Here is a 15,857-nt window from a genome sequence, read left to right as displayed (position 1 = left end):
CACATACACACTATGGTCAATTTTGCGGGGAGCCAATTAACTTACCAGTATATTTTTGGAGTGTGGGAGGAAACCAGAGTACCCGGAGGAAACCCACGCAAGCACAGGGAGAATATACAAACTCCAAACAGGGCCGTAGTGGGAAGCGAACCCATGACCTCAGTGCTGTCAGGCAGTAATGCTAACCATTACACCGTCTGTGCTGCCCAGGGCACTACTGAGAATACAGGTGTGTTGTGGGGTTAGCCCTAAATAGGTCTTACAGGGTTTGTGTGTTTCTCAGAGGCTCCAGGACACTTGGAGGACTGTGATCCCCACACCCAGTGTACCGTGCCTAGATGGCATTTGAATGAAAAGCAGAACTCTGTTAAGTGCAGTGTATCCACTTTCACACTAAGCCGCTTAAGTATGATGGCTTTCGTTTGTTTGTGTAATTTGTTAGCAATCTATAGATTCCCTTCGTCATTACCTCTTAATACCAAATAGAATAAAGACGCTCGAATATATAGAGATATAGTTCTTGCGCCACTAGAAAAAGTCACCAAATATTCCTCTGTAAAATATAAGAAATAGGTCCGATGATATCAGTCACCAACGTTTCTTGCACAATATTACTGTCTCAAATCTTCTTATGGCCCAGGATAACACTTTAATGAATATTCCAAAGATCATGTAAACGAGAAGAAAATAAAAATTTCTGTATGGTGAAGTACGTTTAGACAAACTTTATTTCCACATCAACATATAAAAACACAATCCAAGGATAGGGTAAAGATTAGCCGTGTACCGTATTATAGTGGTGTAGTCTCCTAGCACCCAAGCAAGCATAAGATGGTAAAACTCCACTACGTCTCCCGGGAATGACTCGTGGACTTGCTTCAGTCTTGGAGATATCCCCCCACGGTACCAGTAACATACCAACGCGTTTCGACTCACCAATAATCAGAGTCTTCCTCAGGGAGACTCTGATTATTGGTGAGTCGAAACGCGTTGGTGTGTTCATTCCCGGGAGACGTAGTGGAGTTTTACCATCTTATGCTTGCTTGGGTGCTAGGAGACAACACCACTATAATACGGTACACGGCTAATCTTTACCCTATCCTTGGATTGTGTTTTTATATGTTGATGTGGAAATAAAGTTTGTCTAAACGTACTTCACCATACAGAAATTTTTATTTTCTTCTCGTTTACATGATCTTTGGAATATTCATTAAAGTGTTATCCTGGGCCATAAGAAGATTTGAGACAGTAATATTGTGCAAGAAACGTTGGTGACTGATATCATCGGACATATTCCTTATATTTTACAGAGGAATATTTGGTGACTTTTTCTAGTGGCGCAAGAACTATATCTCTATATATTCGTGTGACTTTTATTTGGAGGAATAGAGACTTCTCCTATGTAGTTTTTTTGCAGCCTTAATAGTGTATGTGAAGCGCTGGTGCATTTTCTACTGTGTTTTAAGAATAAAAACGCTACACACCATATCTGGCAGGAAGAAGGTCCTAATTTTATTTATCACTTCCATAAAGTTAGTGGCCAAGGAAAAGCAATTGCAAACTGTACTACTCAAATTTGGCTAACCGAGTGGGTAATCCTACCCACGGATTGGGTTCTTCCAATCCCACTGATCGTGGTCCGCAAACTCCTCCCTCACTATGCAGTGCAAATTCCGTATCTAGACTTATGCACCGCCAACCTTCATTTTGAGAGGAGCCTTCTCGATCTCCAATATCAATGGGGGCCGTGACAATCACCGCAGCACTGCTGCATACACCGATATAGGTGTCACACATCAACATAGGTGCCCCCTGCCCGCTGTTAGGGAGACGAGCCAAATACCAAATCACTACACGGCCCCCCAAGGACATATCATCCTCGCACCACATGATTCGCATTGTACCGTCATTAAGATTTAGTTTGCAATTGCGTTCCCCACACCACAACTGCCAAAGCACAGACTTATTGTATTAGTAGGGGGGAGAGGGAGGAAAAAATTTCTTGTATAAGAGAATGATGGTTCCGTGCATCAGCCTTTTATCCTTCGAAGCCGCCTCCCCTTCCATGTACTTTGGACCTCCCTTGTCTTGTAAGTCCACTATTAACCCTGCTTTTTCTGCAGTAACTGTCCCCTGACACACTAATCATTACTTCCTCTCTTGTGCACTACAGATAGCCGAACAACTCTTACACATTATCCCCACAATCCTACAGCGCTTATCTGCATCGGGATCATTTGCAGATCCCTGCTCACGTATTTCAGATCTCCTGGTTTCTTCCAGTTTTTGTCCTGGTTTTCCAGGAAACATTCCCTGGCACATTTTTGTTTGAAACCACTGTGGTAATTACAGAACAGGAGTGCTGACAAAACTAACCACAGTAAAAAAATTAAAAACTGAAAAAGGTATTTTTATCTGACCAGGAAAGATAATTCAAAAGTGGAAACCGTATACCTTAACATTGCCAAAAAAATGGGAAAAATGTAGTAGTGGTAAGGAGGCATTGTCTGATATTTGTGTTATTCACTATACATGGCAGGACTCTCACTAGACACTTTCATAGTAGATTCCAACCAATGTTTACAAGTCATCCGATTCTCAGTTATGTTATTGGAAAGTTAAGAAAAAAATATGGACACCATAGAGTTCTTCAGTATTTTTCTCTGCCCTTTTAATAATTATACTTATAAAGTAATATTCAAACATGGGCATTTAAAAGATCAGTGTTGAATAAGTAAGTAGTGTCTTGGGTATTATTTAAAAACAAAGCATTTAATTAGTAGTCAATATATTTACCACAGTGTAATATATTAGCACTGATGCCTGTGCCATTTCAGTTGGCATCTTATTATTAGAACTTTAATACAATACATATAATTGGCACAGAAAAAGACCAAATTACCATGAAATTCCACGGCAGTTATGTTATGTACTATGGTAATCCAATCCCTTCTTGGTAAGAGTTTGCTTAGGGAAGTAGAAATGTCAACTACAGTGATTTGTATCTATTGCTCCCAAACTTCTGTACACCTGGCAAATAGACACACATTATCCACTGTACTCATAACCTGCTTTTCTGCAAACATAAAAACTCTTTTTACCTGAATTAAACTTTCCGTGGGCTAGCAAATTCCCTGTGATTTCCTGTACTACATTATAATAACATTGTAACCATCGCAATTACCTGCAATCATCCTCTGGTTATACAAGTAATTGCAGAATTGTTGTAATTTGTAAAGAATTTCTGTAGGCTGTATTCTCTCATGTGCAGCACTTGCTATTTACTTTTGCTCTCAGGGTTCTAGGACAAATGAATCCTTTACAAGAACTGCAGACAAGTGCGTGAAAACTATTCAACTTTCACCTGTACCTAAATCATTAACAAATAAGTGTAGCTCCAACATGCCATCATTATTAAAATAGTTAAAGTTTTACTTGAGAATTTAGACACTTTATGTGTGTTTTCCTAAGAGTTACACATACTTAAATGTAAGTAATGTATGCTATCACACAGGTATTTAAATAGTAATTATGCTGCTACAACATTTTTCTCGTGGATCACTTGTCTTCCTCGCACGCCTAAACTCTGTACTCCGACCTCACCTCCTCTGTCAATCTGTTTGTACGCTTGCACCCTGGCTATTTCATTTATATATGCAATATATAAATATGTATTACATGTTTGCAATTCATTAATTGTACATTCAATAAAACTTTTTTTTTATAGCACAGAAGCATTTTTTTTCTAGAAGTCCCAAATTCATTAAGAGAGCTTTCCTGTCTTTTTCGTTTGGCTGCTTTCTTTCTATTTCAAGTACCATTATGGTATTTCAGGCAGCTTCCTGTGAGAATTCCCATTTCTATGCTGTTATTCTTCCTTATAAAAAGGTGGCTGCACTGGGGGTGTAGTTGTTTTGAAATTTTAAGAACCCTCTTGAAGCCTGGATTGTGCGGATTAGGCCTGGGATTTCTGTAATATGTACTGAAGAATGCATTGGTTATTTAGGAACTTAATTCCCAATATGGCTCCTCTTTGATTAAAGACAAAAGACAACATCTTTCAGCATTATTGAAAACCCAAAAACAAGTTAATGATCTAAACTCCTTAACTCACTATTTTTTGACAATTTAAAGTACTATGATTTTATTACAAACAGGCTCATTCAGTCCTTTTTCTTTCCGCTTTTTTCCTTGTTTCTTTCTTTTCCGTGCTTTTCTTTTCCTCTAGCCTGTGTAATTTGTAGCTCATTTCCTCTTCTGTCTGGGGACTGAAAGGTCGTGAGTGCCTAACAATTGAGAGAGCAATAGTTCTTCAGAAAGACAGCATCCATGTTTAATGTTCAAAGGTTAAACACTGTTACTTTGTTTGTAAAACAGATTTTTTTTTTCTTAATGGCATTTAAATATTGAAATAATCCTTTTTAATGTTTGCATTTTTTTAATGAAATATTGGGTCAGATATAGCTCTTTATTGTTTAGTTCCATATTTTACCTCCATGCTTTGTTTTATATATTATAAAACCTTCTGTTGATATTAAGTTTGTCTCATCCATGTGAGGCTAGAAAAACATCATAGGCTAGCTGAGTATGAAATGAAACCATATATATGGTTACATATATAATATATACTTATGCTATTTTGTTTTTATCTACATATACTTTCTTTGAATGGAATCACTCATAAAATAACACTGAGCATATTCAGTACAAGTGGCTTCCACTATAGCGGGGCTTATGTTGTGTAAGTATGTAACACTTCATCATCTCAAGATTCACATATAGAGGAATTACTGTCTCAATAAGGAAACTATTGTTTGTGTAAAAAAAACAACAACCCATCAACATCAAGGGGCAGCCACAGATGTACTAAGGGCCTGATTCAGACCCACTCGCGAGCGGCTGTCCGCTCGCAAGTGGGTCGATGTTATGGACTGAGCATGCGCACGACGGAGGGAGCTCCGTCGTGCGCATGCGCCAGACGCGACGAGCGAAGGAAAGTCCTTCGCTCGTTGTGTCCGATCAAAGGGGGCGTGCTGTCAATGTTGATTGACAGCACGCCCCCTTTGGTGGGCGTGCCAGGGGCGTGCCTCCCTGACGGGGGCGTTCCCACGGGAACGCCTCCCGTCAAAAGCCGGCCCACTGACATCACTAGTGATGTCAGTGGGAGTGATTTTGGCTCTGATAGAGCCAAAATCACTCCGGAGCTTGCGGTTGAAAACCTCAACCGCAGGCTCCGGCTCGCAAATTCGATGGTCGCGATGGTCTCGACCATCGCGACCATCACAATGCACGCTCGTATAGCCTGTGGGTGGTGACCCACAGCTATACGAGCGTCCAGGAGGACGCTCCATGAAAATGGAGCCCGGCCCTCATTCAGAGCGTGCGCTCTGCTCAGAGCGTACGGCTCTGAATGAGGGCCTAAGCTCTCAAAAATTATAAACTACCATCCAATCAGCTCCTAAAGGCACACATCCACTAGAAGACAGGCAAACGTCTGCACGATTACGACATTGTAATCGTGCAGTCGTTTGTCAGTCTGTGATGTGCCTACACTGAACGAGCAGTCATTCAGTGTAGGGTCATCAATCATCTGCAAACATGTTGAACCTGATGTTATCGTCAGGTTGTGTAACATATTTGTCCGATGATAGATGTCTAAACGACCAGTGGAAGCGCGCATCGGTGGTCGTTTTAGACTTTTTTTTAACAATCTGTAATAGATTTTTAAATGATTATTGAATGATAACGATATCGTTCAATCGTTCAATTTAATCGTCTAGTTGATGTGTGCCTTAACTGTAATTTTTCAAACACAGCCTGTAAGATGACAGGAGCTGAGTGGCTGATAGTTTATCACTTTCCAGAGCTTAGTACATCTCCCCCCAAATCATAGATGTATATGGTTAGTATAGAATAGTAAGTGGACATATTGGGCCTAATTCAGAGGTGTACATAAATATGATATTTACGTACATCTCCAGCGTTTGCAGATCTGTGCAATACCCACATTACGCATGTCCAGATCTGTTTCTGCAACATCGGTCGCAGTGCCCCAAAGCCACAGCATGATTGGTATTTGGGGGTGATGACACCGAGCATTCCAGAAAATAGGGGCGTGCTAACTCTGCACCTTATATATTTACTTGCTAACTATGCACTCTATGTATTAACTTGTAAACTGTAACAAGGAGGAAATATTTTTTTACTTAGGTTATCCTGATACCTGCTCCTCTAACAGCCTATCTTGCGCCACAGCATGCCTGGCACTGATTGGATCACAGGGATTCTTCTCAGGGCGAAAATAGTTATATTGTATAGTCATTGCCTGTGGGAACTAATTATTGGTCCTCTAGTTTACCGCACTTTCACATGTTTTCCAAATACACATAGATTTTATGGCAGTGAATAATGGTAAATGGCAGAGAATACGTTTTACCATCAGCTATGGTGAATAAAGTGTATTCCATCTATAATATTTAGTTATTGGTGATATTTTTGTTTTCTAAAATTTGTCTTTAGAGAAATGAAAAAATGTTTTTGTAAATTACTGTTTATCCATGTAAGTCTACATACATTTATCTAATAAATTGCAGATTATTGACATTTCTTTGTTTTGATGTCCACAGGTAAACTTAACAGTCAAGACAATTATAATAATTTCACCAATAACAACCCAGGAAACCCACGCCTTTCACCGCTCCCCAGTTTAACTGTGGTACTGCCACTGGTGCAAATAAAGCAGCCAATGACACTAGGAACCATCACGAAACGCACTGGGTAAGCACATCCTACATGTTTGCGTCATATGTGGTACTCAAGTAATAAAATACAAGTATTGAAACTATTTCCCAGATTCCTTGGGTCTATGTACTAAGTAAATATGTATAAAAACACAGTCAAATTTCCATTATTTCCTCCATGTTTCCTATCTATTGCTTTACAAAGCCATCCCAATGTTTTTATTTTCACTATTTTACATTTAAATATACACCTGTTTTCCCCCCACACTTCCTCTTTCTGTTTATTAGCACCCCTATATAGTAACTGTAGTGGAAAGCACTATATGATCGTGCCTTTGTGTTCACCTATTTGTCCAAGCAACTGCAGTTAAATATTCAGTAATATTTATATCTAGTATTTGGAACATTTCTGTATAATGGTTTCCAGCTAATAGATCTCATAATTAGACACATCGGAGTAGCCCCATATTATGCCTGTGTTAATTATTCTTCTCAAATATAATTTATCATCATCCACATGCTTTCCTAGTTGTTAGTGTAAAGCTAGGTTCACACCTATGCAACTGTCTGACAGATCTTCCAATTCCTGACCTATTCTTGAGATATCTTAAGAGTGCGTATACACCTATAACCTATAGTACGATCATGTTTTATCAGAAGAGGACAATGTATCTGAATATCTAGTTTTAGGAAGTTTGTAACATTCATCAAATGCATTGGTACAATGTCGGACAAACCTGGAAGTGTCTATGCACTACCGAGCTTCTGTCCAATACTTCTGCTGTTGCTCCTGCAGTTACTACCTTTTCAGCAGATGGATTCGAGATGAGGATCACAGATCGAAATGGTAGATTGTAATAGTGTGTATGCATGTTTTTCTGGACTTTTAATTGTAAGTACAAGTGTGCATCCATTGGAACTGGCATGTATGTTTCAATGACAACTAGACTGCCAACTGAAGTAAAAGTATTAACTAGTTCCATTTAATTACTTATTAAACTACATTTTATATAGTACTGTTAAAACTAATACTTTGTGATTTGTTCAAATAAAGATGAAAATACTAAATTTTAGATATATTTTTATTGCTTAGTAGTGAAGAGTGGAGAACTTCTTGCTAGCTTCAGTATTAATTTAAACTGGGCTTTTAAATGTGGGTCTTCAGAAAGGGTGGACGGGAACAAAATCTACCCATCCCACAACTTGTGAACACAGCCACTGTTCAACTGGTTTATTTTCTGTCCCATGTTCCCAGCTATGGAAATTTTGGAAACAGCCATAGGCAATATAGTTTACCAAGCAATTAAAAAAAATAGATGACTGTTTAGAAAGTTACTAAAATTACACACTATGTGTGCTAGTATTAGCTATTAGTTTAGTTTCTGTTTGTATTTACAAAATAAATATAAAAACATTTTAGTTTATTACAAATATGTAAATTATTTCACATATATTACTCTGCTAAGTAATACACAGCCATTGATATATACAGTATTTATTAAGTGGAACTATCCTTTAATTAATCCAAGTGCATCAGACTTTATAATTTGCTTCAGCCCTCTTATTAACATTTTAAAAAGCATCTATTCTCTAATTGGCCATGATCTGCTGCTTCATCCTTTGTATGCCACAATTCCTAACTCGCTGTCTAGCTGCCTAACCATCAGTGACCCATATTTTGTAACTAGGAGTGTCTATTACTGTATACCTGGGAGAAGCCTGTCTCATGGAAATGACGACTAAGTGCTATATTTAGTGGCACATTGGAATTAAAAGGCCAAGCAATATCAAGTAAAAAACTTTGCTATTATTTACTTATATTAAATATTCTCTGAACAAATCAAAATGTATACAGTTTATTTATATGGGTGTGGAATGATATTTCGACAGTCATAGGGCTCAATCCAATTGCCCACGTCTATGCTTTATGCTGCACTTAACGCATAGTACCTCCAGATTTCTGTTTGCAGCCCCGTAGGGCTGTGTGCTAAAATCCACAAATCTGTGGTGAGATGGGGCTGCAGGAGGCATGTATTCCGATGCAGTTGCTGGCGTTTACATGCATTGCAACTCGCCTCCTCGCATGCAGGAGGAGTTAGTTGGATTGAGCCTATAATGTCAACATTCGGAAAGTCAACATGAGAGTGGCAACATGGTCAGAATGAAAACAGGGCTCATTGTGTGTAAAATTGGTGAGAAGACCACTAATATGTAGTAGTTGGACTGATATGTCCTATAATAGTTTTTAGTAGTGGTGGTGCTCCTTCAGAGTAACCAAATAGTAAGAAATAAGTGGGACAGAGAAAAATAACTATTATTTTAATATTGATAAAACTTACAGTACCTTTTATTAAACTATAGGATATTTTTCTAAATGGACTAAGAACAAGTAATGAAGAAAGTCTGTTTCTTAATTCTGCTTCTCACCGTTTGCTAAATAGTAGTGAATGGAGAGTGAGAGATCTCTACTCAGAGTTTATCCTTTAAAACCAAATGTAATATCAGCAATAGGCATCAGTTGTTCAATTCTATTTTTGGCTGTGTACCAGAAGGCATCGGAAAGTCAATGAGAGTGTAGATATTGTTGCTGATAGGAAAGGAGACAAAAAGGTACAGGATACAGTTGAATAATTTCATTGATATCTTGCAATATAATTGTTACCAAGCACTAAGTAGCCTCTGTCTATTAACAATCTAACATTCATATGATTTGTGTATTTCTCTTATACAATTAATTTCTTTAGAAAAAAACTATTTAAAAATCATATATAATGTAGCAAAATAGTAAAGAAATTCAATAATGTGCAATTGGTCTTAAAAATAGTTTACCCAGTTTAATCAGCATGTAGAAATGTCACAAATCAGTGATAGTGAGATATAAAAATTCCCTAATTAGGGTAACAAAATATTAATGTATAGGTCTTAAGGAACAGTACATATAAAATGTTTTAGAGTTTTAGGATTAAGCATAATCTGCCATAATTTTTTATTACTCCGGTATTGTGTGCCAAAATATGTCCATATTACCCTACATAGATTCAGTTTTCATGAAGCCATGTATAATTTGGTGCAGGGGTGTCTCCATAGGCGTGCACAGCACATTACATTAGGGTGTGCAGCACTGGAAAAACAATTCTACCTCTGCTTTTGGGGGTGTCTAAAACCAGTCTAGCATTACCTTACAGTCATCAAACCGCAGGCCCCCCTTCACCCCACCCCGTCTTCAGGAAGTACAAAATAGCATGAAAAATGTGGAGGCTAAAGCATGTATAAATAATCTAATGTATAAATATGTAAAAATAATTCAATAAATTTTTAGGAGGGTGATATGGTTATAAAAAACTTACATATTTTAACATATATTAAACATATTTTTTATACAATATATATATATATATATATATATATATATAAATCACAGGGGCTCTGCACTCACCATAACAACTAACAATAATAATAATAATAATAATAATAAACAGTGGGGTTTTGGTTCATGAATTGATCAATGCATTTAAGCTTGCAGCCCCCGTCACGGGACCCCACTTTACTGCAAGTCCCTACTCTATTGCTCAGAATTATAACATACCATGTTGCACCCCTAATCTAGGAATGGTGAGTGCCGTGGATTAGTGCCTTTTATATATATATATATATATATATATATATATATATATATATATATATACTATATTTAATGTTTACTATATGTTAAAATATGGAAACAGCTATAGGCAATGTATTGTATTATTTTTACTTATATATTCCTCCTGCCTGGCACTCTCCGGCTCCCCCCTCTTTGCCCTGCAGGCTGCAGCAGTTTACTTACAATGAGAGCCTAACACAGCGCACACTACTGCTGACAGCTGCTGCCAGAGTCAATGCCTGCCGCTTGCCAAGCAAGTGCCAGTGTACCACTGAATGTGTAATACTCATTGCCTGGCACGGGGAAAAGAGCTGGCTGGCGGGCGTGCGGCATGGCGTCAGCATGACCTCAAGCATACATTGGTTAAAGAAGACACTGGGAGGCAGAACAACTGTGCCCATTATTAACCCGGCTAGTAATCAGTCCTGACCGGGTGCCGTTGGGGGGACATTAATTGGCGGCGATCACTGCAGGCGTGTGTGTGGGAGGGTGCTGTACATTAGAGTGTGCCTGTGCACACCAGGTACCCCCTGTGCGAATGCCTATGAGTATGGGTGTCTCATTCTACGCAAAAAGGGGTCACCTGTGGGGTTCCAATGCACGTTTCACCTGTGGGGCTTTTCACGAGGAAGTAGGTTAGAGAGACTTCTGGGTTACCCCGCTAAAGAGAGTAGTGTGGACCAATGAGGAGAGTTATATTGTAGACTTCTGTATGTTATAGCCAATCTCTAGGTAGCCCTTTAAATATTAGGCGGGACTGTGTTACGTCAGTATCCCTGAATATTGCTGCAGAGGACATTCCCCTGAATTTATGTTACGGGGATGTGTATCACATGGTCCAGAGTTATTAGTGAGATTGACATAGAATACAGTAATCGCTGACTTACCATGGAACAAATGAGCATTTATATATTTTACGTTGTAATCTCTACCTACTGTATAATAAAAGGATATTGCCACTATCACGTCCTTCAGAGGTGTGTATTATGGACCACTCATGTCTTGTAAGTGACTGGGCACCCCCACAATTTTATCTTCATGGGGGTGTGTTGTATATCCAACACTTGTATAGTCTGACACTTTACATGGTGATATGAAGTATATAAATTAAAAGTGTAACTGATAAATAAAATACATTATGTATAAACAGATGTATTCATATATTTTGATTTTATCAGTTAAAATTACCCATTCATTTTAAGTATATGTGATTTATGTACTGAAAATAAGTTAGTCAGTGACTATTTGGGGCAATACTAGTGAATGTGAATTGTTTAAAATAAGTGATTGCTCAGTAAAATAAGTTAGATGCTTAATCTGGTTTGTTAACTATAACAAAGTGATTGTGTTAATATCTAAGAGTACATAATCATTTTTAAACTAGTATAAAAAACATAAATGGGGTTAAAAAAAGATACCATAAGCAGGGGTGGATTGGGATGGAAAACCAGCCTGGGGAATTTATGGAAGCAGCCCTAATGGGGGTCGAGGCCTGTTGAGTGGGTGTGACCGTCCTCATAGGGCCTGATTCTGTGTAGGACGCAGTTGCGGTCTTCCTTGCGTTATATTCTGCAGTTGTGTCTGTGACTTTACGCTAATGCCGCTACACAGCCCTTCCCTGGTGTACATCCGCTTTATTTCAGTGTCTACAGATCATGCTTTGTGCATCTTTAGTTGCCACCATCAGTCACATAATTGAAACTTTCACCAGCCCTACGGTAGGGGCAGATCATCCATCTGAGCAATGTGAGCAATTCAGCTTCTCCGGAGAGGGGTTGTCGAGCGGCTAGTGTATGGGGAGGGTGGTGGTGGTAGGGTGTATATTGTATGTCCCTGAGCCAATGGGAACCGTGTCTAGAAGGTCAGAGGTTGCGTGGGGTGTGTATGTCCCTGGGGCCGTGGGCTAGGGCATTTGCAGTGTATGACCCTGTGGCCGGGGAGGAAGGGACAGGGGGGAAGAGTGTATATCCCTGGGTCGATGGGGATACTGCATCTAGGGGCTGGGAGGTAATGTGGGGAGTGTATTTAATGGGGCGGAGGGTTTTAGTGTATAACACTTCGTCTCCACCCACACACTACATTTTAGGCAATATACAATAAGTGTGGTTGGGTTGCTGGCTGCAAATAAACCAAAAAATTAGGAGGACAGTTCAAATACAGTAAACATAGAAAATCAAATATATTGCAATAAAAAAAAATTATTATTACGTCAAATGATCGTCTTCATTTTTATCCTGAAGACTATTTACACATAAAAACCTGCATTCATCACGCTGTTAACACCACACTGCTGCAAGTGATTAAACCCCCAGAAGTCTCACAAAAGCAGCGCTAGTAACAGGGACCAGCAGCTATATACCTGGTCAGACTGGCAGGCATCCTGTGATGGTGAGTATGAAACGGCTAAATGCCATACACAGCTGGCTCGACTTTGCTGCTGCCTTATAGTGTGTCCACTGCCACTGCCAAGCACCAAAGGGGAGATGCTTCTGTACGCTGCTGATGCCTGCTTGTCAGCACGCTGAACGGAGGTGCCGGATGCTGAGTGCAGGATAAGCACTCTTTGCTAAAACAAAGGAGCAGCAGTTGCAACCCTATCCCATTGCTCCCGGCTAACGGCACCTGGAAATGCCCGCTAGCCGGGAGCCGATGAGGACCAGGAAGTGCGGAAACCGGCCAGGCAGATGCATAACTCAGGCCAGGCTGATAGGCAGGGTGAGTTGGCCCAGCAGAGTGGGGAATGGGACCGGCCCAGCGGGAACTTACCTGATGTCCCGGTGGCCCGGAAAAGGTGTTTTTATGTCCGTGTTTAAGTGAATCTTCTATATTATAGAAGTGTGATGGGTGTAGATATGTATGGAGAAAGAAATCTGTGTGTAATCTAAATAGTAGTGGTAATGATAGATTGAGTCACATGAAAGGGAGATATCAATATCAGTATTACATTTATTAGATAAATGAGAGGTAGTTCATATTATTGCGTATATCTATGTTTTGTTCAGATGAATTTTGTTATTAGTTGTCGATGTTTTGTTTCGAGGCGAATATATGTGGTACTGAGAAAAGGGCTATAGCTATTGTACTCATTCAGTTCCTGTGGTGTCAGGGCTCCTAGTGTGAAGATCCATTCATTTTCTTACCTTAACAAGCCATTATTTAGGTCACCTCCTCTTATGCCCATTCTATTTCCAGACCACTATTATGTTTTTGTAAGAATATCTCGCCACAGAGGTAATTTTTTTTCATCTTTGCGGTCTCTCTATGGACATTTCTGATGTTACTAGTATGCTCTAAGATAAATTTTTTGAAGGCCCTTGTTGTCATCCCAATATATATAAAATGGTAGTCACATTGTAGGCAGTAGATAACTCCTATTACGTTACAGTTGATGAAGTCACAAATAGTAATGGTGTTTTTAAATCTACAAGTGTGTCCTCATACATCTAGCCTCCTTACGCGTTAAACAGCCCTTCTAGTCCCGCCATACAGTGGCGTGACTTTGTAGCACCGAGCATCTTTTTGTGCAACTTTTTACCTTCAAATGTGTCTTATTCGCACAGCAATGTGAATAGGTAGCACAAGCAGCTTCTGATATGCAACATAACTATTCTTTGTGTGACTGCTGGTGTATCTGCATGCAAAATGCTATGTTACAGTGTCAGCGGCAGTTACACTGTAACGTAGCGTTTCGTATGCAGATACACTCGCAGACACACACAGAATATAGGAATGTCACATATCATCTTAATCAGCAGAAGCTGCTTGTGCGGCCTATTCACATCACTCTGCGGATAAGACACATTTGAAAGTAAAAAGTTGCACAAAAAAATGCTCAGCACCGTTGAGTCACAAGGAGCTCCCGCGTTATGTACAGCATGACTTGTTGTTTCTAAGTATTTAACACATCAAGAAGGATTGACCAGTGTTTTGTATTTTTTGTTTCAAATCTTGCTACTCTTATTATTTTATTGGGTTCAGGTCTCTTGGTATGGTTTTTAAAAAATAAATAAATCAGAGTGTCCCTATTAATCTTAGTTACTTCATGTCCTGCTTTCTTAATAGACTGATTGCTGTAACATCTGTTATGTAATCTAATTGCAAGTTCTTAACTTCTTGCCTGAAAAGTCGGTTTGTCAAATTTCTCTTTAGGCGAAGATATTCCCATTTTGGTATATTGTACAAAGTAGGGGGAAAGTGCCAGCTACAGAGCCGTAACTAGACTTTTTAGTGCCCTGTGCCAGAAAGAGCATTGGCGCCCCAGCCCCCCTTTTTTTTCAAATAGGGACATAAGACGTGCCCCCGAAAAAGGGCGTGGCATCATGGGGAAGGGCCATGGCAATTCTGATTTGTTGCGTATGATGATGAAGGGGTACCGATCCCGCTGTACCACTGTTATCTAGGTGTCACTGCCAAATGTGAGACACTGTGAATCCAATGGCTGCATTGATGATACAAAATAATTATGCAGTATAACTCTCCAGCTATAGATATAGAAGAGCACTGGTGAAGCTGCACCTGCAAACGGATTTTACCATCAGAACAGCCGGACACAAGCCTGGAGCCGGCAGTATAGACCACCAACTGAAGGTATAGAAAGATTGCTACTTGTAGACTTTATACAGCACATATCAGGGGCAAAGAGCATTGCCGTAGAGAGGTGGCCCAGAGGAAAGGGGCATGGACTAATTGAGCATGGCCTTAGGGAAAAAATCTTTCTGCAGCGCCACTGTGCACTGAGGAGGGGGGCGCTGTGAGCACAAGTTGATCCCATTGCTGTGCCCCTAGTTTGGAGATAGAATTTATTGTTGAAGGTGAAATTATTTCTATAGAGGATGAATTGGAGTAGATCAATCAAAAAGCTGTTGAATTTCCTTTCATCAAAACTTTTAAAACAGCGAACTCCAAGAATCACTTTGGTATAACTTGTGCTCACAGCGCCCCCTCCTTCTTTCTGTTTTTACGCATTATATTTTTTATTGAAGACCATAACAAAATACAAACGTTAGATCTCTCGCACAGAAATATTTCAATTGAAAACATAGCAAAAGAATCAACATTTGATATATCAATTTTGCTTAAGATAATACAAAATATGGTCACATTTTCCTATAAAACCTTTATCATAAACAATTACATCAGAATGATAAGACAGGAAAAAAAAAGGAAAATTAAGGAAAAGCAAAGAAAAACAGAAAAGCCTCAGGCCAGATAGCAAACCTAATACGTCCGACTATCTACTTAGTGGACCAAGGCCTGTTTCTTGTTTTCCTTAGTCCCGACTGAGCGTCTTATAGTGATCCGACTCCTTATATTGCAACCAAGAATGCCAAGTCGCAGTGACATTTAAACCCCTGTCTGAGTATGGCAAAATCAAATCATCCATAGCCATGTAGTGGTTTAGACGTGTACACCACTCAGATATGGAGGGGTCCACCCTGGACTTCCAGTGAACAGGGATCATGGCTTTGGAAGCA

General features: G+C 39.4%; 1 protein-coding gene across 6 annotated transcripts in view; it reads left to right on the top strand.

Moving 5' to 3' along the window:
- The window catches only part of BCAS3 (BCAS3 microtubule associated cell migration factor), a 1,455,708-nt gene that overhangs the window by 617,181 nt on the left and 822,670 nt on the right, over positions 1-15,857 (top strand). For all 6 annotated transcript variants that reach the window (XM_088446353.1, XM_088446352.1, XM_088446357.1 and 3 more), the window contains one exon: positions 6,627-6,777. In XM_088446353.1, the coding sequence (XP_088302479.1) occupies positions 6,627-6,777 (151 nt within the window). The remainder of the gene's footprint in view (positions 1-6,626; positions 6,778-15,857) is intronic.

This window comes from Taudactylus pleione, unplaced genomic scaffold (assembly GCF_031769625.1).
Source record: "Taudactylus pleione unplaced genomic scaffold, aTauple2 ptg000397bl, whole genome shotgun sequence".
NCBI classification, from domain to species: domain Eukaryota; kingdom Metazoa; phylum Chordata; class Amphibia; order Anura; family Myobatrachidae; genus Taudactylus; species Taudactylus pleione.
The sequence above is the reverse complement of the archived record's forward strand: the minus strand, read 5'-3'. Positions and strand labels throughout refer to the sequence as shown.